Source organism: Mobula birostris, chromosome 8 (assembly GCF_030028105.1).
Source record: "Mobula birostris isolate sMobBir1 chromosome 8, sMobBir1.hap1, whole genome shotgun sequence".
NCBI classification, from domain to species: domain Eukaryota; kingdom Metazoa; phylum Chordata; class Chondrichthyes; order Myliobatiformes; family Myliobatidae; genus Mobula; species Mobula birostris.
In genome coordinates, this window is record NC_092377.1 from 153305030 (window position 1) to 153330881 (window position 25852).

At 42.8% G+C, this 25852-nt stretch overlaps 1 protein-coding gene across 1 annotated transcript; it reads right to left on the minus strand.

Moving 5' to 3' along the window:
• Window positions 1–795: 795 nt before the first annotated feature.
• On the minus strand, window positions 796–25489 carry LOC140201845 (E3 ubiquitin-protein ligase MARCHF5-like). The gene is made up of 6 exons (XM_072266567.1): window positions 25359–25489; window positions 20293–20495; window positions 15795–15925; window positions 10002–10185; window positions 8594–8760; window positions 796–1951 (listed from the first exon to the last, which is right to left on the minus strand). Exons 1-6 carry the CDS (start codon window positions 25391–25393, stop codon window positions 1793–1795), a joined length of 879 nt encoding a protein of 292 aa, XP_072122668.1. The 5' UTR covers window positions 25394–25489; the 3' UTR covers window positions 796–1792.
• Between the last annotated feature and the right edge of the window lie 363 nt (window positions 25490–25852).

The window sequence follows — 25852 nt, forward strand, 5'->3', positions numbered from 1 at the left end:
CTCATTGGGGGTTTAACTAATTTCATTTATATCTCCTTTAAGATGGTGAAATATTCCAAGGTGCTATCAAACAAAATTTGATATTGAACTGTAATTGCAAATAATGGAAGGCTTGATCACAACGTTGAGATAGAGATAGAGATTATGCCTAACACTTTTGTACAGTACTGTTTGTCAACATGCAGTGGAGAGTCAAGCGAGGAGTGTAGGAGTGTGCAACAGGTGCCAGAGGAGGAGTGCCAGGGGTGGAGAGGCATGGGTACAGACACACCAGCCTGGGACACCTGTCAAGGTTATTTGATTCCAAACAATGGTTTATTGATAATTACAGAATGTGGCTCTGGTGCTTCCTGCTCCCTCTCCCCTTCCTTCCCCTTTTCCCAATGACGATTGCCCTTTCCCTGCCCCCTTCCCACGCTCAGGCCAATAATAGAGACCCATATCAGAATCAGGTTTATCATCACTCGCATACATCATGCAATTTGTTTTTGTGGCAGCAGTACAGTGCAATACATAAAATTACTACAGTTCTGTGCAAAAGTCTTAGGCACACATATATAGCTAGGGTGCATAAGACTTTTGCACAGAACTACAGGGCTTCTCCAGACAGGAAACACATGTACCATGATGCCTCTACCCCACCCAGCAACACTCAAAACAGTACAGCTCCTTGCAGTAGTTGCCAGGGAAAATAAATAGTAAAGAGCTTTAAGTCACATGCAGTTAGAAATGGCCCCATTGACTTTATGACTGACTGACATTTACTCAAAGGACAAACAGACACAATTTATAAGGTGCCATTTTTATTAAATTAAATTTCTTCAGAATCCTTATTTTTCTCCAACTTAATTAATCCAAACAGCTTTATACAAATAAAAAATAAACAAATTTTATAGCAATTGTCATGATTGCTATGGCAACACAGAAAGAAAACTTAATTTAAAAATAAATTTTCTTCAGATAAATTGTTATGAAGATACCGCAAATCTGTTCATCTACAATATCCTACTTTTCAAATATGTATAAAATCAACACTTATTTAGATGCACAATTTGATTGAATGGTTGAAAGACTAAGCCCAATCTTTGACCAGTTCCCATTGTAGCTTATGCAATGAGCACAAATAAATGTTTTCTGTGATCAAGTTTGTAAAGCTCCAGTTAATCGTCAGTATTTAACTATGCTCTTGTTTCATGAAGATATCACAAGAAAGAAATGTCATAATTCAGTGTCTGAACTCCCAACACAACCTGGCAGCCAGCGTGAACCACAGGGGATATCACCAGCTCTTTCCTCCAGGGGCTTCACAGGGTGGCTTTGAACAAGTGTCCATTTGTGGCTGGATTGAGATTGAGCCCATGGCCTCAGAATGACAAAATTAAACCTGTTACAGTACAGCTTTATAATCAGGTTTGATGTACAGAGCTCAGGCACGAAGGGTCAGCCCCCATGAGAAAGCTGTCCAAATCGGCACATATGAGAGCATGGCTGTGAGCTTTAGCAGATGCCAGTAAATTATTTAGTGGTAATAGCCATAAGTATTCCTCCCAGCTACTAAATCATAATAATAAAAGCAATTAAAGGAGTAACAGACAGTTAAAAATTAGGGCAAGTATCTGTGGTGACCGGATTGGAAAACTCAGCCGGGCTGCATTATAAACCTCAGCAAATGTGGCTGCAGCACCACATCCACTTCAAGTGGGATTATGTTAAACGCTAATTCCAGCAATCTGGGGAGTTGCAATTTAACTGGGTCTGTACCTGCCCAGATCAAGGCTGATCATTCCCTGCTTTAGTCACTACTCGAGTCCTCGTAGGCCTCTTGTGGATCTTCCTGCTCCTCTTCCCTCTCAGGATAGTTGAGAATCCGGCGGTTCGCTTGGATGAGATACTGCTGTTGTCGGAAGTAAACCTTTAAAGCCCCTTTGATAGCAACAAAGGCAATTCCTCCCTACAATATGAAAGAGTGTGAGAGAGAGAGAGAGAGAGAGGGAGAGAGAGAGGGGGGGAGAGTAATTAGAACAAATTAGGCCAACGATGCACTGAAAAATGATACTGGATAGTAAAGGTTGCTTCCTACAAGTTACACCCGAGTTTTTTTCATGTTGCCAACTCCCTAACCCCTTAATATCCGTTAGATTCTTAGGACTTTACAGCACAAGTTGTGGTTCGGTCTGACGCTCCTGTGCCAACATTCTGAAAGAGGCAGCAAAAGTCCCAGTCTGTCTGGTCAATCCATTTATTTTCTTTTTAAATATAAAAAAAAGTTCAACTTTATTCACCCAAAACACTCCACTCCAAAATTTTAATAACCACTTATTCTGTATCCTAGGTCCCAATGCATGTCTTCCTTCACCCTCCCACTTGATGGCCTTTGGGAAACAACTTCCTGAAGAGTAGAAAATGCAACACCCTTCAGCCCTGCCCCACAGAAGTTTAAATTGGTAAAGAGTTCTATTTGATGAACTAATGTTTAGCTGTCACTGGTCATGGTAAACTTTTAAAGAAAGATGCAATGTTCAAACTTTATATTTACAACCGCAGAAGCCATTGCTTCAGGATTTATGGGCTTTCCATGACTGTGTAGTCCCCTGGTTAAGATTTCTACTGCTATGCTGTAGGCATTACATTTTAACAGTTTCTGCAAAAGCAGTATGCCCTGCTGGTACAATGTTTTGGTTTTGGCTAGAGATAAGAAGCTCTGTTGTTCAACTTAGGAATGTTAGCCAATCAGGATGGTGGAAGTGGGAGAAAGTTCTAGGGAGAGCATGGTGGAGAGAGATTTTTGGCGGGAGCTATAGAGGGGATAGGGAAGAAGATGCCCGAGAATGCCATGGGAAGGAGCATCCCAGTTGCAAGAATGCTCTGTGCAGATGAATGGCTGCAAGGAGGAAGGGCCAATACTCCTGAGAGAGCCCGTGAGTGAAGTTTGGAAATGTGGTGTGTGTTTTCACACAGACCGTGGGTCCAGTACGTGAGTAAAAGACAACTCCAGTATGAGCTCCAACTTTATGTGCACATTGGACTGGTTTCACTGTAATGGGTCCTTTTATTTTTTTTTCTTTTTCCTATTAACTGTTCGATAAAGCTGAAATCTGTAAATATATTTTCTTTATAATTTTAAGTGGTGTACGATCTGGTATTTCTTGCCGACCGATAATGGTGTATGGGCAGTATTTACACAGCATTCACAAAAATTGAGGTTTCTTGAATTAGAACATTCCTGTTTGCTTGAATCCCAAATCATAGCAACCCTAGACATATCGTTTGTGAAAGGTGGTCTTCTCACCACTAAGTCACGTGGCTGTTAGCAGAGCAGGGTAACGAGTCAAGATTGCATATGAGCCCAGTGGGGGGGAGGCTACATTTATGGGGACAACCGTCTGGGGATTTTCAAATGTTGTATGACTGCTGTTTTAGAATTGATAAATGGTTTGTGTGTTCAAGCCTGTGTTTAAGTTAGTGTCGGGGAAAGTGACTAAGGTACTGACGAAGGGTCTCGGCCTGAAACGTCGACTGTACCTCTTCCTAGAGATGCTGCCTGGCCTGTTGCGTTCACCAGCAACTTTGATGTGTGTTGCTTAAGGTACTTCAACATGGATGCCTCAGAGATTAAGGTTTGGTGCAATTCAAAGAGATTATCCACAAATAATGCTTGTGTTTTGAGCGAGGTGGATGTCCGAATTCCCAATGAATGGTCACTCAGAGTGCTGAGTTCCACAACGTTCTGGGGAAAGTTATGATAATTGATGACGCTTTGAACAATCGACTGATAAGGGTGTTGTGTTAATCCAGTCTAACAGTGACGTGACTGGAGTCGCGCTGCCTGATAGGTTGGGAGACCCTGGAGAGGCGGGGCCATGGGCAGTCCATATTTTTAGAGAAAGAGGACATGTAGCTGAGGGCGAAGACTTTAAAGATAAGTTGTTCTCGTTTCTGCAAAGTGAGGGAATAGAGTTTCTGATGTTTAAAGTCTAATGGGTCCTTCAGCAGTTGATTTAGATACTGAGCTCATTTTGGCTATTACAGCATGGCTATTTGGCTATTCTGCTATTAAATGCAGAAGTGTACATGCGGAAAGCCAAAGTTTTCATAGACTGGGGGTGTTCTCTGGAGTCAACCCCACATCTGATGGGGAAGGCTTGGACTGAGCAGACATCTCAGTTACTGAATGAATGGCAGTACTCAGATAATATAAAAAACGGAGACTGGTGCTTCAAAGCTCCAACAGCTGATACAGTGATAAAGGCAGAAAACCCATTAGGCACGTCAGCTAATTACCTGCAAGCTCTGAAAGATACTTTTGGCACTGCTGAAAATCCACCTGATCTTAGGATGAAGTTTAGGCACACATTCAAGGAGGAAGGAGAAAAGCTGTCCGTCTACCTTTTCATCTTGGAGAAACTGCTGCCTTGTTTGTGCCACAAAGGGGGAATTCAACTGAGAGAAATTGCTTGAGGATGGAGCAAGTTGTGAACAGCGCACTGTCACATGACATAATTGCTCGATGTATTCAAATGACCCACAAGTTGCGCCCTCCTCCATCTTTTACCAAGTTACTCAGAGAAGTTATAGAAGAGGAAAACACCATTGGAGAAGCAGGACATTTCCAAAAGCCGATTAGCGTCTTCAGTAGCCTCTACTGCTAAAGTGATCCCTGATGCCACAGAGGAATAAGGTGGAAAACCTTTGAGCTGAGCTGATTCGACGGATGTCTGCTAATGTTTCAGCTGAACGTGATACATCCATTGGGAAACCCGACCCACCTGTAGGACTTACAACGCAGAGGAATGCTGCTGAAAAGTGTTTCTTGATTAGAGGCAATTGGTATTTTCTGTTACAACTGTGGAGAAGATGGACATTTCAAATGAGATTGTGAGGGACAGGATAATCTCCGGAGTAAATCAGCAATTGATCAAACAGAGAAGAAAAGGGGCCAATCTATGAAAGAACCCAGTACAGAGACAGGCTGGTATTTTGGAGAGGATACATCCCCATCAGTGTATCAAGAGGAATATGAAAGTGCAAAACACTGGCTCTGAAGGTTTAGTGGGAGCAAGCTCTGATGTATCAATCCAAGTGGATTGAAGGTATTTATGCCAGAGCTGTAATTGATACAGGTTGTATAGGTCTGTATTTATAGATCCTTTTACAACCTGTATTTGATACATTTACCATTGATGCCACTCAGTGCCCTTAAGATTTGGGGGCTTAGTATTTGAATACCCATACAATGGTTATTTGTTGTTGAAACTAAGATTTTCGGAAGTAGATTTCGGAGTAACTGAGATTATTGACACACCAGTGTTGGTCTGCCTGGATCGGGTCAAAAAGGCTGGAGCTTCCATTCTTGTGGGAGCAAATACTTCCATTATGAGAAGGCTCATGGGAGCAGGCAAGGACAGAAATGGAAAGAACTCTTTGAAAGCCTTGTCCATTCACCCTCTGTTCAGAGCTGCTTTTGAAAAAGTGCAAGTTCCTCTGAAGCAGGATGATGAGCAGAAGCGAGGAACTATGCAGTACACCCAGTCTAAACCTGTTATGTTATGTCCTGGAGGAGTAGCTAGAGAGACAGGAGCCCCCAGATTAGCTGGGATGCCCAAAGCCTCGGCCATCCAGCTGGATGCTCCTGATGATTAGGAAGAAGAGTTACGCTTACCTGCAGGAGTGTTGGTGAGACCTGATCGGCTGTCTACGCAAACAGGATGACCTCAGGAAGAGATTTTGTCCTCAGATGTGGGATGCTGATTGCCCCTCTTTCTTCTGGATTGAGGAAGTTGACTTTGAAGTCATGCAACTTTGGTGACTCACCGATGCACAAGGAATGGAAAAAAGGAATAACTGAGAAGATAATGGAACATGAGGTGCCTTTTCTACTGACGAGTCTCATGTTGGTTGCTCCAAAAGTAATTGCCACACTATTAGAGCGCCTGAGGACATCCGTTCCTGAGAGAGCACTCGCTGGTTAGCACCAGTGGACATTGAAGAGGTTCAGCAGCCCCTACTTAAATGACGTTCAGTCATGGAGCAGCAGGATCTGAGCTGCTGGAAGGTACATGTGATAAGACAGGAAGGGCCAGAAGGAGTGGTTGAAGCTGGAGAAGCTGAAGGTGAGATAAGGAGGTCACAGAGAGTCAGGAAACCCCTAGCTAGGCTGACAGAGGATGCAGTTGGGAAACAGAGCGTTTTGTCCATTCCTATGGTGAGATACGCTACTTCCATTTACAAATCACCAAATTCATTTGAGTACTGTTATTAATAATGGTTCAATAAGTCCAAGTCATGAGGACATGACTAATGTAGGTATTGTTTGTGAAAGGTGGCTTTTTCACCGCCAAGTCATGTGGCTGTAAGCAGAGTCGGTTAATGATCCGTTTGCATACGAGCCCGTGGAGATTGCCTAATTAATAGAGTTTACTGAGATTCATTTCAGATTACTTCTCGAAGGATCGTCATCTTGTTGTGTTGTGAGTTCCCGAGATCCCGAGAGGGATGCTACCTGGAGCTTAGCTCCTGGCAGGGTCACCCATGGTGGTAAGGTTAAGGGGGAGGTTCCCAGACCGGGAGCAATCCAACCAAGACCTCAGTGGTGGAGCTGACGGAAGATGATGACACATCACAACAGCAGTGAAGGCAAAAGAAGGCTGCAGCAGTGAGGGGTTCTCTGTCTTTACGTTCAATGCCACTGGACTCTGATCCCGATCTGTCAAGGACTGTGTGGTGGCTGCCAGTGGATCAGCCTCCTCGCGTTAAGTAAAGTCACGCACAGGCATTCTCCATTCAGAGAATACTATGACTTAATTTTTGGCTTTGCTTGGACCATTTGTTTCTAGACTTCATTAAAGCCTTGGTTCAAACTTGGATAAAAGAGCTGAATTTCCAAGATCAGATGAGTGTTCTTGACAGCATTTGACTGACTATGGCATTCAAGAAGCTCTTTTTAAAGACATTTGAATTTTGAGATAAACTCCATTTGTTGGAGTTTTTCCTACACAGATGAAGATTCTCAAGGAGATTAATCATCCCTGCCCAGGATATTGCTGTATGAGTTCTTCAGAGCAGGATCATAATCCAGGCAATTTTCCTCTGCTTCATATAGACTTTACTATCATTTGAAGAATGAAAGGGGAAACTCATTGGAAAGGAGGGGAGAAGATACCAGAATAAGAAGGTGGAGGGATGGGATGGAGTATAAGCAGAGAAGTGATAGGGGAAGGTAGGTGGGGGGGTGGAGGTCAGGGGGGATGAAGTGAGAAGCTGGGAGGTGATAGCTGAAGAAGGAGAGTGGATCATGGGAGAAAGGGAAGGAGAAGGGGCACCAGAGGGAGGTAATAGGCATATGAGGAGAAAAAGAGTAAGTGTTTGGCCTTACTTCATTGTTGAAACTCCTTATACAACAGCTTCACTACTGCACCAGGTCAAGAATGTGGTTTCCCTGCAAGAGCATCTTGAGATGGTAAATAAATCGTAGCCTTGTCGGTAATATTTAGTAATTCCCATAAGCAGATACAATTCTTGTTCATTTTTGACCAATGTGCACTGCTTTTCTCCCAACACCACGTGGTTGCCATGTTCCAGCTTAATAGACTTCTTAAAACTTGCCTTTTAGTATTCATCACAAATTCCATATTTTAGCCACTGATCCTGTCTGAGTTTACTCCTTGGTCTAAACTTTTCAAAAGACTACAGACACCTGAAGTACGTGGCAGATGAGTGATATGAGGAGAGGGTGGGAAGCTGATTTTGAGGCCACAATCGATTCAGTCATGATCTAATAACACTGGCTTAGGAGAACACCAGTCAACTTGAGTGGTAGTACTACTGCCGTTTCAGATGCATCTTGAGTGAGGTTTCAAATCTTTAGGCGCAACCACTGTCAGTAATAAGTCTAGGAAAAAAACACACCTATTTTACCTTCTTTGTCCTTCTGTTTCCTGCAATATTTAATAGGATACTCTTTCCACAAGACCAGCCAGCCCCTGATACTGTGTTGTGTGACCACTGCTGACAAGGTTGGAGAGTGCATTAGCAGGAAATTCAACCACTGGAGAGCAGAGCCCACCCAATTTCTTCCTAAAATTTGTTTAAAAAAAAAAAAAAAAACACCAAGACTCCAGAATTCTTGGATTCATTCAGGCCTAATCATATATTTAGCAACAGCTTAAGAGTGCTCTAAGGAATGGATTACTCTGCACGAATTCAAGTAGCAGAGTTATGTATATAGCTGATCTATTTTTATTGATGTTGATCAAGAAAGGAATGTTAGGCAGCAACTGTGAGTGCTCTCTGGTCTCCTTCCAATAGCACCAATCGGTTTTGGACACTGACAATAGAAAACTCATGATGACAGGGTTATAAGACACACAAAACTTGGTATTGGGCTAAATTAGGTGTGAAAGTTGTACAGCTAGGCTTGCCTGACCCATGCTAGGAAGGAGGATGCACTCTGATCACAACAGAGCTTCAGAACCGGTTTCACCTCATGTCAAAGTTACAGATGGATGGGCAGAGCAAATGAAGAACCTTAGAGCAGGTGGAACCAAACCCCTGTGTCAGGGAGGAGGGGAAGCAACAGAGGAGATTGCACTCTCACCAAAATAGTTCGCTGCAGACTGGAGTTCACGCTGCTGAATATCAACTTGCCGACTAAGCTGGATATTGTTGGGAAGACAAGTGCGCCGCATAGGATGCGAGAGACAGATGCATGATCACTTCGGTAGTTGGTCTCCGCGGGTATACGAGGAATGGGACATCCACAACCTGAAAAATACACAGGTATGAAAAGCCACAGTGAGAGACAGATAGACAACTCTCAACAGTTTGCTAGAAAGAATCTTATATAATCTAGTTTGAAAATTTAATCCATCCAGTCATCTAATGGCATCAACCTTCAAAACTGAACACTAAAACCTCAAGCTGTGCTATATAAAGACACAGGGTGGACTGTCTCAGTGATACAGTCAGTGGATAGCCAACAGCTAGTAGATGAAGAAATCAATGAAGATTCAATACCAGATATAAATGATTAAACAGAGAATCTGGGGAAGTACAGTATGCAGTGGAGAAGGAAACAATGCACTGAACTGAGTGGCCTGCCTTTGTGCATTTTAACATAGAAGTTTAACCTCCTCCAGCTATATCTCTACAGGACTGCTGCTCGTCTCAGTTTGTTTAAAACACTTGTGGCTGTGCTTTCTGCCACCTTGTGCCAGGTTTTGGAACTGTCCTCGCTTTCTTGCAAATAAACCTGGTATGTTATTAGCATGTCACATGGTGTCCTACTAATGAAAGTTGCTGTTGTTGAATTGGGCAACACACACAAAATACTGAGTTCCTGCAGCATTTTGTGTGTGTTGCTTGGATTTCCACCATTTGCCGATTTTCTCCTGTTTGTTATTGAATTAGGACTTGGATTGACTGTCCCTCAGCTCAGGGTTGGAGTTAGATTCATAATAAGCAGTGATGTTAATCCATACAACTAAACCAAACTTGAGTCCAGGTCCTAGGTTTGATCAACTGCACCGACCATTCATACCCTCCCACTGGTGAACAGTCATGGAAATGAACCTTCGCAGGGAAGGCCATTCATCCACTTCATCTTTGGAATAATTATCCACTCCTCTACTTTTTCCCCAACTGTCTTCCAAAATTTCCAAGCATGTACTTATACAATTGTCTTTCCATTGCCAATAGTAAACAGCTCCCGTCACTTTCAGATAATGCATAACTTGGTGAGTTTCAAAAAATAGATATGTATTTCCCTTAAATCTGGGACTACTAGTTTCTTGCTGTGTTGATCAACCCCATTTTTGTCCACTCTCTGCTATAATGAAAACAACCCCAATTAACTTTTGCTCCCAATACTTGATTACTATCAGTATGTGAATGTACCTTGACGACTGAGAATTAGATTACAGCCAGACTTTTAACTTGATTCATTAAGGGCCCTGTAATAATGTCAGTCTGAACTGGGATCAGGTGGATGGAGGCTGGTGTTTCACCTGGGAAAATGCTGCTGAGAACCTGAAGCTTGCTGGAGTATTTGCGCCACATCCGAAGCACGAAGTCCTCCCATCGGATCATCTTGGCCAAAATGAGCATCACTGGAATGGTGGGGAGCCCCATCAGCAGGAAGAGAGGGTCCGCCCGCTCCATTAGGTCCAGACCTTTCTTGTGCCCAACGACCTACGGAAAGATCAGGGCAAACAGAGTTACTAAACAGTGCTCTTCAATACCGTTTGTCAATAGTCAGAGAGAACAGCACAAATTATAGAAGTTATTCTAGCTTTCCATCTCATCCATACTTTCAAAAATCTAGTCAGTGCTACATAATGCAGTAATAACCCTTGTGATCCAGATTAAGTACATATCTGTCCCTACCATTGAGCACATCTACAAGGAGTGCTGCTACAAGAAAGCAGCATCCATCATCAGGCCATGCTCTCTCTTTGCTGCTGCCATTGGGGATGAGGGAGAGGAGTTCAAGGTCCCATGCAACCAGATTCAAAAACAGTTATTCACCTTCAACTATCAGGCTCCTGAACCACCATGTATAATTTCACACATCTCAATGCTAAACTGATTCCACAACCCATGGACTTACTTTTATGGACTCTACAACTCAATATTATTCAGTTAATGTATTTATTTTTGTATTTGCAAAGTTTGTCTTCTTTTGTGCACTGATTATCAATCTTTGTGTGTAGTTTTTTTATTGATTCTGTTGTACCTTTTTCTTATCCCTGCAAGATAATGATTCTCAAGGCAGTACAAGGTAATATATACTGTAACACACATCAAAGTTGCTGGTGAACGCAGCAGGCCAGGCAGCATCTGTAGGAAGAGGTGCAGTCGACGTTTCAGGCCGAGACCCTTCATCAGGACTGTATGTACCTTGATAATAAATTTACTTTGAACTTTATTAGTTCCATTTACCGGTACGGTCCATCACCTTCCATATATTGGGAATTCAAGTACTTACCACTCTCTCCACCATCACCTCCCCCCCACCCCGAGGCACTGTGTTTGCATATTCCAACCACCTTCTTCATCAAATTCTTTAAATAAATTGCAGTGATTTTTGCAACAATTTGTACAAAATTTTGACAAAAATCAGTGCACTGTGTACAGCATTTCTACCTTTGCACAAAAGCAGGCCCTTTGGCCCACACAGTTCAGGCCGACTACACTGGACAGCAATTTTTCCAAAAGTGTTGCTTCCTCAGAACTTTTTTCTGTTTATGACCTGCTGTGGACCTGTTGTGCCGTAGGCAAATTGGAGTGGATTTTTGTCACTTCTCAGGCAGGAATTGATATGTTTCATCACCAACCTCTCAAAGCACTTCATCACAATGGATGTAGTGCTTCGAGACTGTAGTCATTGAGGCAGGCTACCATGTTCTTCCTAGGCACCGGCATAATTGAAACCTACTTGAATCAGGCGGGTACCTCAGACTACCGAAGCGAGAGTTTAAAGATAGTGGTGAGCACTCCAGCCAGTTGAGCAGACAGGTTTTTAGTACTCAGCCAGGAACCCCATCTTGCCCAGATGGTCTCACATTGGCCTCAGAGACTGTAATCACAGGGTCATTTGGGCTGCAGGAGTTTATGAAGGTTCCTCCATGTTCTGATGGTCAAAGCGAGCATAGAAGGCATTGAGCTCATCTTGGACCCAAGTCTTGTTGTCACCTGTGTTACTTGGTTTCACTTTGTAAGAGGTAATAGTATTCAAGCCCTACCACAGCTGTCGAGCATCCTTCAGTGATCCAAGTTCGGTCTGGAATTGCCACTTCACACGTGAAAAGGCTTTCCAGAGATTATGCCTGAACCTCTTGTATCTTACTTGATCACCAGACCTGAATGCCTCCGATCAGGGCCGCAGCAGATTGCAAATCTCATCGTTCATCCAGGGCTTCTAGTTGAGGAAGACTCGGAATGATTTTGTGGGGGGGGACACACCTACAACTGCTTTTACAAAATCTGTTTCAACCGTGGTATATTCAATCAGGTTTTGAACATGGCCCAGTCCACCGACTTGAAGCAATCCCATAGCTGCTCCTCTACCTCCCACAAGCACCTCTTTGTTGTCCTTATCTCTGGAGCCTTGCTCTTTAGCCCCTGCATGCTTGAGAGTTATGTCCGCCGAGTCCTTTGGAAGTTTGAGAAATCGCTAGTGCCTTTACACGGTTCAAAAGTATGCTGCTTAAAGGAAAATTTCAGGCTGTAGATTGCAGTGAGAGAAACCAGAAGTATACTTAAGTAGATTTGTAAGCAGTTCGCAACACATCAAGATGGTTCACTATCGCCATCTAGTATACGTTATACAATATCACCTGAAGATCTAAGTAAGGATCTTTTTTAAGTAAAAAAAAATTGCATTTAATGTTGCTAATCCATTTAGATCATTACTTAAGATTTGTTTTTACTTAAAAATGGATAAATATCTCATGAATGAAGGACATGGCTTTACAGAGGCAAAAGGGATGGAAAGCTGCATCTGTAATGCCACCACTAATGTCACAGAATTTCCTTTGAAGGTATTCAAGCTCTTTCTTTGCAGTGGATAGCAGGTAATAGAAAGAAGGAACCTGCTGGGGACCCCCGCAGCTGCTTTTGTAGCCAGGAAGGTCTGCCATGAACTTTGAAATAGGCTGACAAGAGGAAGCTCTGAAGAAACGGTCTTCAAGAGGAGGAACTTTTGCAGCCTGACAGCAGTGAAAGTGGGAAGGCTGCAGCAGGTTGGACAGATTCTGGTGTGGACTCCTCCTGCCATTGGGCTCTGGATTTGCTTGTCAACATTCTGTGGTGGCCGTAGTGAAACTGTCATGCCCACATCAAAATATAAAAAAAAAATCACAGGCTTCAATCAAAGGAATAACACCCTGAAAACCTTGCAAATCCAACGATAGTGACATGGACAGAAGCAGGGAATCCAGCAAATTCACTTATTTAGCTGTATTATGTACAAGTGCTCTCAAAACTGTGGAGATGCTATTCAATTTCAGGATAAATGTGTCTCTTCTCCATCAATTAATCACCAATAATTCTATACTTAGCACCGTTTCAACATTCAGGATCCTAGGCATCATTATTTTACAGGATCTCATGTATATATTATCAAGGCTCAAGATTCATCTGTTTCCAGGCAGCCATAAAGCAAAAAAAAACCCAAAAGAATCCAATTTTTATAACCATATAACAATTACAGCACGGAAACAGGCCATCTCGGCCCTTCTAGTCCATCAAAGACCCAGAAGGAGAAAAAAAAACAAATTGTGGAAGAAAATAAAATTGAGCAAGTAGCATTTAGAACTGAATTTTTGTGAAGGACATGAAGCCAGGCATCACTACAGCTGGAACAGGCCACAGTGTCAGTTCTTTGCAGAGTTGAGTAAACATCACGGGACCACAGACGCGAAGCCAGGCATCACTGCAGCTAGAGCAGGCCGCAGCCTCAGCTCAGTGCAGAGCTGAGTAAACGGCTCGGTGCAGTGAGCAGAACGAGCCCATTCTTCGCCTCCAATCCTGACACCCTGTCCTTTTCAATCCGGTCCAGCACTTAAATCGTCCAAACATCGGGACGGTCCTCGCTCTTGGGCCAACTCTGGGGCCTGGAACCCGCCACCTTGATCCAGGCAGTACCCAACCTTTCCTTGCGACAGTTGACAAAATTCCATCTTCTCCTAAACATACTAGTGCAGTACTACCCTGCCATCATAGAGAGCATCCTCACTCATATCAGCCATTACTGTCAGGTTCGGTGCAACAACCTCTCGCAATATGCAAAAACTACAGCAAACTGTCAGGTAAGCCAACTTCATTGGCTGCAGTCTACCATTAATGCAGGACTTGTATGTGTCCAGACAAAAAAAAAAGTGAGCAGGAAAAAAAATCACTGCAGCCATTACCTACCCAGCTAGTTGCTTTAACCGAGAGCTCCCTTCTAGGAAGCACTACTGGGCAACTTAAACAAAACAAAACTTCACATTATCTTAAAAGTTTCTTCCCCCAGGAAGTTAATCTGATCAACCCTCTTAGTTTATTCCTTTATCAATGACCTGAATCGCTGTACTGTAGTAAACACTTTAAACCAATTTTTATAATGCTGTTTACACTGTAAATACATGCTGGTATATATGTATTTGTGCACAGTTTATTCCATATCCATACTTCTAACTTTATTTTTATATAATTATTATTTAATTGCTGAATGTTGTTTTTTGCTGCATGTTGCATCCTGACCAACACACCACAGCAAATTCTTAATACATGTAAATGTTTATGGTGAGTAAAGTTGATCCTTGATTTATTGCAGTACTTATTATTCCCACACAGGTTGTTTACTCTATCAATGTCAAGCAAGCAAGAAATTGCATCGCAACCTGGTGTATATGACAATAAACTAACCCGAATCTGAAGAGACCTGCTTCTGCTTCAGGGTAGCTACAATTAGACGGCTGTCTGGCACCTGTCCTGAGAAAGTCATGGATGTCGCCTTGACCAACCTTTCCCATATTACAATCTTTCTTACGTTACAACACCAAGCACATTAGCACATAGCACTAAGTACTTAATTGACAGTGGTGTTGTGGTAAAATTTTGTGAAGTATTAGGTGAAAGTCTGAACAACTCCAAGTGACACTTCAGCTCTTTGAGAGCTCACAGTTTACAGATAGCAGCTGGAGTCTTCCTTGGCCTCAAGGCACAAGTGGCATCAGGTTGTTTGAATGAAAGAAACCACGCTGAGTTAGTGGCATGAGAAGAAAAGACCAAAGGGTTTATCTGTCTCTGTCTGTCTCTCAATGCTTGTGGATTGAACCCCTATTTATTGAGGTACATTTCCCTCACTTCTTGGGACTTCACCTAGAGTGAGGAATCGCGATGGAAGGATGCCTAGGACGGACCCAGGGTGATTTCACGAGTTGGAATTCAGAGTTCTCCTGACAACAGCAGCCATCAAGTGCCCCCACAACAGTGCCAATCAAGTGGGGCTGAGAATCGTGAGCCCTGAAATCTTTGTAACTTGCTACATAGTACTTTGTGTGGTTTATTTGTGCTTTCTATTCTATGATAATAAATTAGGCTTTAGCTTACTGTTGGGCTTGTATGCTTATTACCATATCTCCGGGACACTTGAATTGGTTTGGGCCTTTTGGGTCTGATCAACCCAGCCCATTACATAGTTAAGACATCGGTAATCGTTATGAGTTTGTGAAAGACATAATCGAAATATTATTCCCAATTATACAGTAGAGCAGGGACCATAAATACTGCAATCTACAGCAAATCAATTGACGAATCTTAAGAGTGAGGTCAACTAAAGATTCCAGCTACAATCAGACCTCTTTGTGCACATAATGAGTGTCTTTAGTCAATTAAGTTATAGGAAGGGCAGCCAACTTAAAAGTTATCCCGTGAAAGCCTTTGAGGCGGTTCATTCATAAAATGTGGGCTGTAGTTACAGAAGGATTGACTTTATTTGTCATATGTACATTGAAATATCGAAACGCACAGTGAAATGCATCATTTGCATCAGTCCGAGGATGCGCCAGGGGCAGCCTGCAAGTGTCGCCATGCTTCTGGCGCCAACATAGCGTGGGCACAACTTACTATCCCCAACCAGTCCGTCTTTGGAGGTGTGGAGGGAGACCAGGGCACCCGGAGTCATAGGAAAAACATATAAAATCCTTACAGACGGTGGCAGGAATTGAACCGTAATCTCACAGCTGGCAGTGCAAAGCATTGCACTAACTGCTATGCTACCGTGCCACTTACAGACTGGCATGAGGACCAACCTGCATCACAGTCACTGCTCCGTATGTCACCGCCGACCAGTACACAGTTCCCACCACGATGCTGGCCGCTGCAAAAGGGCTGGCTTTGGACAGAATGCGGTCGATTTGGTGTAAGGAATAAACAACAGGACCTGAAGAACAGAGTTATACAAATGTCAGGACAAGTCGTCACTGAAAATAATACAATACAAGCCATATGTTCCTGTGACAGCTTTATAGTTATTTTCATAACTTCTTCAGCTTATGCATAACTTGGCTCTAACTTGCTTAAGTAACAGAATGTTTCTGATTTGCTTGCCCTTACAAAGCTTGTTGGAAGTATACGGTTAGCACTGCAGATACTGCTGCTCACTCACAGATCCAGGAAAGTTGCTGTCCCTATGAAATTTGCACATTCTAACGAGGACTGGGTGAGTTTCTCCTGGGTGCTCTGGTTTCCTCTCGTATCTCAAAGAAAGTGAGTTGGTCAGTGTGACTTGGCCCTGTATACACTGGTGGCAGGAGGAGGTGAAGTGCATGCAGCACAAGTGAGAGTTACTGCACAGACCACTAGGAAGTAGTAGGTTTGTGAACCTGCACTGACTCAGTAGGTCAAATGGCCTGTTGTGTTGTGAGAAACATAAATATGTGAATTTGCACATTTTTCTCTAACCAAACTCAACTCACAAGGTCAAGTCTCATCCCAGACTGAGACCTGTGCTCCCAACAGTTTGAATGCAAAATGGATCTGGACACAGAACATTTTGGTTTCAATGAACTACAGCAAAGTTATTATCATATATATGTATATGTCAGCAAATACAACTCTGAGATAAATTGCAGGCACACTCAATAACTCTATAGAATAATAATCATCACACAATCAATGAAAGAACACACCAGCTTGGGTATTCGACCAGAGTGCAAGAGACATCAAACCGGGCAAAGACATAAAGGAGGGAGATGAAGAGTCCTTGAAAGTGAGTTCATTGGTTGAACATTGAAACATTTCAATGATGGGGTGAGTGAAGTTATCCCCCTTTGGTTCAAGAACCTGATGATTTTGGGGAAGTAACTGTTCCTGAGCCCTGAGGCTCCTGTACCTACTTCCAGTGAGAAGAGAGCAGTCTTGGGTGGTTGGGGTGGGGGGTGGGGGGGTCCCTGATGATGGATGCTGCTTTTCTGCAACAGTGTTTCATGTAGATGTGTTCAATGGTGAGGATGGAACGAACAGTGAGAACAAGCAATCCTACAGTGAAAGATCCCCACATACAAATACGAGGCAGTTCACTTGGAGAGTAAGGAAACCAGTGTTGCCATTCGCCCTTAAGTCAACAACCATAGCGTGGGTGCAAAAGCTATGAATCTGCCACAGGCAATTGCCCTTCCCTGTACCAATGCTGAATTAGATGACCGTGCACACACATTTGCAGAGTGATCCACTCCTTTTGGTCTGTCCATGTGTGGGTTCTGCAGCTGCTCTGGCTTGGCATTTGCTCCAACAGGAGCACAGCACTGAGCCACATGCTAGGTAAATGCTGCTCTTCTAGCAGCGACAGGATGGTATGGTCAAAGGCTATGGGAAGAAGGTAGGAGAATGGAATTGAGAGGGAAAAATAAATCAGCTACGATTGACTGGTGGAGTGGACTGAACGGCCTAATTTTGCTCCCATGTATTGTAGATTGAAGAAAATTGAGTGAACCTCTCAGGATTCATTAATCCATTCTCAAAATCATGTTATCACCAAAGGGGCCAATATTTATTGTCCACCTGTAAGTGAAAACTCTTGGGAGTAGGCAAGTGAGTTACTACAGGGCATTTTGTAGATTGCGATGGAGGGAAGAAGAGGTTGATGAGATGTCAGTCAAATGGGATTCTTTATCCTGGTCATTGTAGCTGGGATGACTGATCTCCAGCAACCAAAGTCTATAAGGAACAACTCCATTCATGATGTGTTTTTCTTTTGTTGGCTGCTTGCTTTAGTTTTACCATAGGATGCCCTGATACCATACTCAAATACTGCTTTTAACAGAAATCATGTTCAACCCTAAGGACGAGGTGAATAGGAAAAGGTACTTGAACACATTATTTGGAATCACAATCATCCAGAGATAGGAACCAGTGGAACAACAAAGAGTCTGCTGGAGGAAATCAGCAGGTCTTAACTCAACCACCCCAACCCCCCTAAATCAAGATGTAATTCGATCTCCTGACTTCCTCCAGCAGATTGCTTGTTGGTTGGGTTGAGTTGTTCTCTGATCTTGGCAATCCACTTGCAAACATTTTATCACCACACAAGGAGATATAATCTGTGTGCTGTTTATTTGGTGTATCCTCCAAATGCTTGACCTTTATAGTCATCATGACGGAAACTAAATTTGTGATGTATGGAGGGGGTTTCATCGCTGCTTGGTTGTGTGGAGAACTTTGCGTATTGTGGTCTGAAATTTTGCCCACATTGGCTTATAAATAGGATTGAGGTCTACATATCTGTCAATAGAATTGTTTGCAGAAAACTATGCTTCAACAAATTCTCTTGCAAGTCTCTTTCACTCATGCCCAGTCAAATTTGTGCTTCTTGTTCCTTGTTGCTCCAGATTCCAGAATCTGCAGTTTCTTGTGTCTCCAAGAGAACCTCTTGGATAAGCCTCAATAAATCTAAATCCTAGAAAAAGTAGTGGATATGCCCAGTCCATCCTTGGTAGAGCTTTCTCAACATTGAGCACATCTACATGAAACACTGTAGCAAGAAAGCAGCATCAATCATCAGGGACCCCCATCACCCAAGACATGCTCTTTTCTCACTCCTGCTATCAGGAAGAAGGTACCAGAGCCTCTGAACTCGCACCACCAGGTTTAGGAACAGTTACTACCTGTCAACCATCAGGCTCTTGAACAAAGGGGATAACTTCACTCAACTCCACTTGCTCCATCATTGAAATGTATCCCACAACCAATAACTCACTTTCAAGAACTTGTCATCTCATGTTCTTTATATTTATTATCTATTTATTAGTGTTGGCACGTGGTTAAGGCGTCGGTCTAGTGATCTGAAGGCCGCTAGTTCGAGCCTCAGCTGAGGTAGTGTGTTGTGTCCTTGAGCGAGGCACTTAACCACACATTGCTCTGCGACGACACCGGTGCCAAGCTGTATCGGCCCTAGTGCCCTTCCCTTGGACAACATTGGTGTCGTGGAGAGGGGAGACTTGCAGCATGGGCAGCTGCTGGTCTTCCATACAACCTTGCCCAGGCCTGCACCCTGGAAACCTTCCAAGGTGCAAATCCATGGTGTCACGAGACTAATGGATGCCTATAATTTTTTTGTATTATTTCTTTACTTTGTATTTGCAGTTTGTTGGTTTTTGTACTCTAGCTGAATGTCCTAGTTGGGTGGTCTTTCATTGATTCTGTTATAGCTATTCTATAGATTTGTTGAGTATGCCCCCAAGAAAGTGAATCTCAAAGTATTGTACGGTGACGTATATGCACTTTGATAATAACGTTTACTTTGAATTTTTACATCTTGTGTACCCACCACCTAACCATCAACTGTAAAAAAAACAAAAGTATGGTAATATCAAAACAGCAGGATACTCTCAACTGCCAATTGTACATGGGTAACCAAGAGATTGAACAAAGGACCAGTTTTAATTACATTGGTAGCTTTATATCACAAGATGCTCGAAGTAGAAATAAAAAGAATTGCAATTGCCAAAACCAACTTCCAAAAAATGAAACCCATTTTTACCACCGACAAGGCTTAGGCTACTAAAATGTTACATCTGGTCAATCCTGCTGTATGCTTCCGAAACATGGACTATAACGCTAGAACTCCAAAGAAACTTAGAAGCAACAGAAATGTGGTTTCTTAGAAGAATGCTGAAAATATCATATAGAGATCGGGTAACTAATGAGACAGTACTCCAACGTGCCCATACAAAAAGATCTTTAATGAGAACATTAAATGAGAGGTAACTTAAATTCCTCGGTCATGTCATCAGAAACGGAGAAATAGAATGCCTCACATTTCAAGGCTGTATGCCTGGGAAACGCGGAAGAGGAACGCAAAGAAGAAAATATATGGACATTGTGAAAGAACTAACAGATCTAAGTGTGCGAGATATCATTGTTGCTGCGAGGGATCGCTCGATGTGGAGAGTCATGATCGCCCAAGTGTGTAATGGGGAGGGCACATGAAGAAGAAGTAGTACCCACCACAGCAGTTTCACATCATTTCACTGAGCTCACAACTGTAAAGCACAAGGACCTGTATGGGTGTGCTTGATTGGTATTTGCTGCTATTGTAACTCCAGGCTTGATTTAGGACACATTATTGAAATGGCTCACGGGCTTGGGTTGACACTGGAATTGCCATTTGGCTAGTATCTGATTGGAAATAACACCTGCAGATCCTTGATTGGTCATTTAAAAAAAACAGAAGAAAAGCACAGCATAAGTGGAAGGAAAAGGTTTCCCTTGTAGATTTTGAAGGCAGTAACACTTAGTTTAGTTGCTTACCTAACTTTGGGAAGACAATCAAGTACTCTGTGTTGCATTGTGGACACGCCACCCGGCCTGTGCTGTTCCCTTTCTGTTTCTCATCAAGCCATCGCTGTAGACATGCCTGATGGATCCACTTTGTTGATCCTTTGCACCGACATGGGCTTACCCATTCTGCAGAGCGATCATCAAGGTCAGTGGCGAAGCACACCCAGCAGTTCCTGGGCAAAACAAATGGAGAGAAGTCATGAAATTAATTAACTGGGTTCCTCGTGATAACTTAAACAGCCTCAGGGAGGAAAGTTAATGGGGAATATGTTGAGGTTGTCAGCTCTGGTACTTTTAAAGATTTTATTGATCAATTTCCCTAACTCTGACATCTGAAAGATTGGATTGCTGCTACATCCATCTCCTCAATGCTCTTGGTAACTTGAGTCTGACAATGTTGGCAGATACCTCTGAAAATTCAAACAGATTTATTTTGAGATACACCACGATAACAAACCACTTCGGCCCGTGAGCTAAGCTATTATGCTATCCTTTGCTGGGACAAAATTTACACAGATGCTCTGTAAATTTCTAAGGACAGAAAACCCAAACACCCAAAACTAATGTGGGGAGGGCAGTGTCTCTGAGTAGATATGGTATTGGTGGGGGGGGGGGGGGGGAGCTACTGCACAGGATCGAAATAAGCTGCAGAGATTTGTAAACCTAGTCTGCTCCATCACAGGTACTAGCCTCGGTATTATCCATCAAAAAGACAGCACCCATCTTTAAAGGTCACCCAGTTCATGCCTTGTTCTCAGTGTTACCGTCAGGAAGCAGATACAGAAGCCTGAAGGCACACAATCAGCGACTCAGGGGAACAGCTTCCTCCACCCTACCATTCAATTTCTGCCACAAAGGCAATAAATGTCACGACATATGCTAGTGATATTAAACCTGATTCTGATAAATATGTCAACTATCAATCGATCAAGTATACAGCTGAAGTCAGAAGTTTACATACACCTTAGCCAAATACATTAAACTCAATTTTTCACAATTCCTGATATTTAATCCTAGAAAACATTCCCTGTCCTAGGTCAGTTAGGATCACTACTTTATTTTAAAAATGTGAAATGTTAGAATAATAGTAGAGAGAATGATTTATTTCAGCTTTTATTTCTTTCATCACTTTCCCAGTGGGTCAGAAGTTTACATACACTTTGTTAGTATTTGGTAGTGTTGCCTTTAAATTGTTTAACTTGGGTCAAATGTTTTGGGTAGCCTTTCACAAGCTTCTCACAGTAAGTTGCTGGAATTTTGTTCTATTCCTCCAGACAGAACTGGTGTAACTGAGTCAGGTTTGTAGGCCTTCTTGCCAACACACGCTTTTTCAGTTCTGCCCACAAATTTTCTATCAGACTGAGGTCAGAAAATGATGTCAAGTCTGGTTCATCCTTGGGACCAATTTCCAAACGCGTGAAGGTACCATATTCATATTATTATTATTCTGACATTTCACATTCTTAAAATAGTGATCCTAACTGACCTAAGACAGGGAATGCTTTCTAGGATTAAATGTCAGGAATTGTGAAAAACTGAGCTGAAATGTATTTGGCTAAGGTGTATGTAAACTTCTGACTTCAACTGTACCTGTGACCATGTTTGATGAGCTAAGTGATATCAGTCTGGTCTGAAAGATTGTTTCAATTCAGTCTGGTGCAAATAACTTAGCCAGTACTTTCTGGCTTGATGCAGGCCAATTACTGCACTGTCTTACATTTGGATGATGCAGTTGAAAATGTATCACGGTCATTTTACTTGCAAACCATATTTCTTGAGCAGCTGTGGGTCAGCAGCCTGTGCTCGGTACAGTGCTGTTTGTTAGCAAAGCTGCCTTTTTAATTACAAACTGATTACTGCTTGCAATTTGCATTAAGAACTGAAGACTGGTTCTTACTTGAATTAGTGGCTGCTATATACAAATAATCTCATAACTCCAGAATAATCCTTAACAGGATGGCTGCCGTATCCACCTCCACAATGCCCTTAGCAACCTACGTTAGTTAGAAAACCAACTCCACAGTCATGGAGTCATACAAGATGGAAACTGGACCCAAGTCTGTGCCAACCATCAGAATCAGAATCAGGTTCATTGCCTGACTTCAGGTGTTGGAAAGATGTCGGAGTCAATTATTAAGGATGAGGTCTCAGGCTACTTGGAGGTATATAACAAAAATAGGCTGTAGTCAGCATGGTTTCCTCAAGGGAAAATCTTGCCCAACAAATCTGTTGGAACTATTTGAAGAGATAAGCAGGTTAGACAAAGGAGAATTGGTCGATACTGTGTACTTGGATATTCAAAGGCCTTTGACAAGGTGTCACACATGAATCTGCTTAACAAGTTATCAGCACATCAGCACTTGTTTGTGGTTTTTGTATTGCTATATTTACGCTCTATTCTTGGTTGGTGCGGCTGTAACGAAACCAAATTTCCCTCGAGATTAATAAACTATATCTATCTATTACAGGAAAGATTCTAACATGGACAAAGCAGTGGCTGATTGGCAGGAGGCAAAGAGTGGGAATAAAGGGAGCCTTTTCTGACTGGCTGCCAGTGACTACTATGTTCCACAGGGGTCTGTGTTGGGACCAATTCTTTTTACGTTATGTGTCAATGACTTAGATAAGGGAATTGATTTACAAGAGAAAATCTGCAGATGCTGGAAATCCGAGCAACACACACAAAATGCTGACAACCTCAGCAGGCCAAGCAGCATCTATGGAAAAGAGTACAGTCGAGGTTTCGGCCCAAAACATTGACTGTACTTTTTTCCATAGATGCTGCGCGGCCTGCTGAGTTCCTCCAGTATTTTGTGAGGGAATTGATGGGTTTTTTGCAAAGTTTGTAAACGATATAAAGGTAGGTAAAGGGGCAGGTAATTTTGAGGAAGTAGAGAGACTACAGAAGAAATCAGACAGATTAGGAGAATGGGCAAAGAAGTGGCAAATGGAATATAGTGTTAGGATGTGTATGGTCATACGCTTTGGTAGAATAAATAAAAGAGTAGGCTATTTTCTAAATAGAGAGAAAATGCAAAAAGAAAGAGGTTCAAAGTGACTTGGGAGTCCTTGTTCGGGATTCCCTAAAGGTTAATTTGCAGGTTGGGTCTGTGGTGAGGAAGGCAAATGTGATGTTAGCATTCATTTCAAGAGGACTAGAATATAAAAACAAAGATGTAATGTTGAAACTTTATAAAGCACTCATGAGGCCTCACTTGGAGTATTGTGAAGAGTTTTGGGTCCCTTATCTTAGAAAAGATGTGCTGAAACTGGAGGGGGTTCAAAGGAGGTTCATGAAAATGATTCCAGGATTGAACAGCTTGTCATATAAAAAACATTTGATGGCTTTGGGCTTATATTCACTGGAATTCAGAAAAATGAGTGGACCTATTTGAAACCTGTCGAATGATGAAAGGCTTTGATAGAATGGAAGTGGAGAGGATGTTTCCTATGTTGGGAGAGACTAAGACCAGAGGACACAATCTCAGAATAGAGAGGCGACCTTTTGGAATAGAGATAAGGAGAATTTTCTTTAGCCAGAGTGGTAAATCTGTGGAATTCATTGCCACAGGCAGCTGTGGAGGCCAAGTCTTTATGAATATTTAAAGCAGAGGTCGACAGAATCTCGATTGGTCAGGGCATGAAGGGATTTGGGGAGAAGGCAGAAGATTGGAGCTGAGAGGAAAAATGGATCAGCCATGATGAAATGGCAGAGCAGACTCGATGGGCCAAATAGCCTAATTCTGCTCCTATATCTTATGGTCTAACATATGTAACTAAATTTGTTGCTTTGTGGCAGCAGTACAGTGCAAAACAAAAACTTTAATATAAATATTAATAAAAAGCAAAAAAGCGGAACATTGAGGTAGTTTTCATGGATCGTTCAGAAACCTGATTGCAGAGGGGGAGAAGTTGTTGAATGTGCATATTGAGTCTCCTGTCCCTCCTTCCTAATGTCAGTAATGAGAAGATGGTATATCCAGGATGGTGAGGATGCTGCTTTTTTGAGGCAGTGTATTTTGAAGATGTCCTCAATGGTGGAGAAAGCTTGTGCCCGCGATGGAGCTGGATGACTCTACAACTCGCTACCGCCTCTTTTGATCCTGCACGTCAGTGCTTCCACACCAGGCAGGGAAAACATCCAGTCAAAATGCTCTCCACAGTACATCTGAAGAAATTTGCTAGCCTTTGGTGACAAAGCAAATCGGATCAATCTACTAACAAAGTGCAGCCACTGATGTGTCTTCCTCATGATTTTTATCAATAGTTTGGGGCCAGGATCAATCCTCTGAGATGTTGATGCCTATACATTTAGACACATCCTTTATTAATCCCACATTTTATTTTCCCCTGTGTTTTTGCTAATTGGCCCCAGATTCTGCCTATTGCCTACACACTAGTGACAATATACAGTGGCCAAGAAACTCACATCCTTTGGGCATCTGCAAGCATAAGACAAAGGAGCAGAGTCTGTTTTACATTTCATCGTGGCGAATTTATTGTCCCTCCCAACTCTATTTGCTTGCCTTGTAACCTTTGACACCTGTAAAGACCCAAACCAAGGCAGCAGTAAGCCACCTGGCCTTTCACCTTTCTCACATCACCCGCCTTGATTATACATTCCAGGGTGAGGGTGTTCTTGAGATTGCTGATTATTTTTTTCAAAACAGTGGATAAACCTGAGAACGGAAAGACCAGTGGGTAAAACTGGGGCAAAAGGGGGAAGAGTGGGCAGTATGGGGAAGGGCGCAATGAGGAGGGGAATGTATGTGAGGAGGCAGATGATTGAGGGTGCCTGCGGGGTGTGGGGGCAAGGGTGGAGAGGGAGAAGGCCGCAGGGTGAGAGTGGGCAGTGACAGAGAGGGAAAGGGTAGGGTGGGGGGGCAGGGAGTACAGGGGAGGATCAGGGAGGGGAAGAGAGAGTGCCGGTGAAGGTTGAGAGAAACAGCAACGAGTCCATGATTATATATCCGCGACCTAGCCCGTCTCCTTCCCCCACCCCCCTCGTCCCAAAGTTATCCCTTTCTCCGACTCACCGCTCCAGCCCCGAGAGCCCACCTCCCGCTGCCATATCTAAAGCAGCTGCTGCGGAACCAGCTTCTGGCGTAAAGAAAATCTAGACCCAGGCTTTAGGCCTCATAGTGCGGAACTCCAACCTACCAGCTGATTGGACAATCGCCTGGAGCGAGGGACAAACCAATCACGAAACAGAAGCTTTTCAATCCTGTTCGTCTAATGGTTAATGTATCTGTCAATCATTGAAGAGACCAAACTGCGCATCCTGTCGATTACTGGTCAACTTTTACAGGGTTATGCAGAAATCTCTTTGATTATTGGTGAATGCTTCTGCCAATCATACGATGAACTTCATAAACATAAGTCATTGTGTGATGTTGGGAGTATCAATAAATGCACAAAATGCTAGACTCGCTCAGCAAGTCAGGCAGTATCTTTCAGAGGATACAGTCTACATTTCGAGCCGAGACCCTTCATAAGGACTGCCCTTCCATAGATGCGTAGTGCAGTGCAG

Excerpts from the sequence above, each read along its gene's own strand:
- LOC140201845 (XM_072266567.1), bottom strand. The coding sequence starts at position 25,393 with ATGGCAGCGGGAGGTGGGCTCTCGGGGCTGGAGCG. Across the intron at positions 10,186-15,794 it reads GAGCAGTGACTGTGATGCAG|GTCGTTGGGCACAAGAAAGG; the intron begins GTTGGTCCTCAT and ends ATCTTTCCGTAG. Across the intron at positions 1,952-8,593 it reads GTCTGCAGCGAACTATTTTG|GGAGGAATTGCCTTTGTTGC; the intron begins GTGAGAGTGCAA and ends TTCATATTGTAG.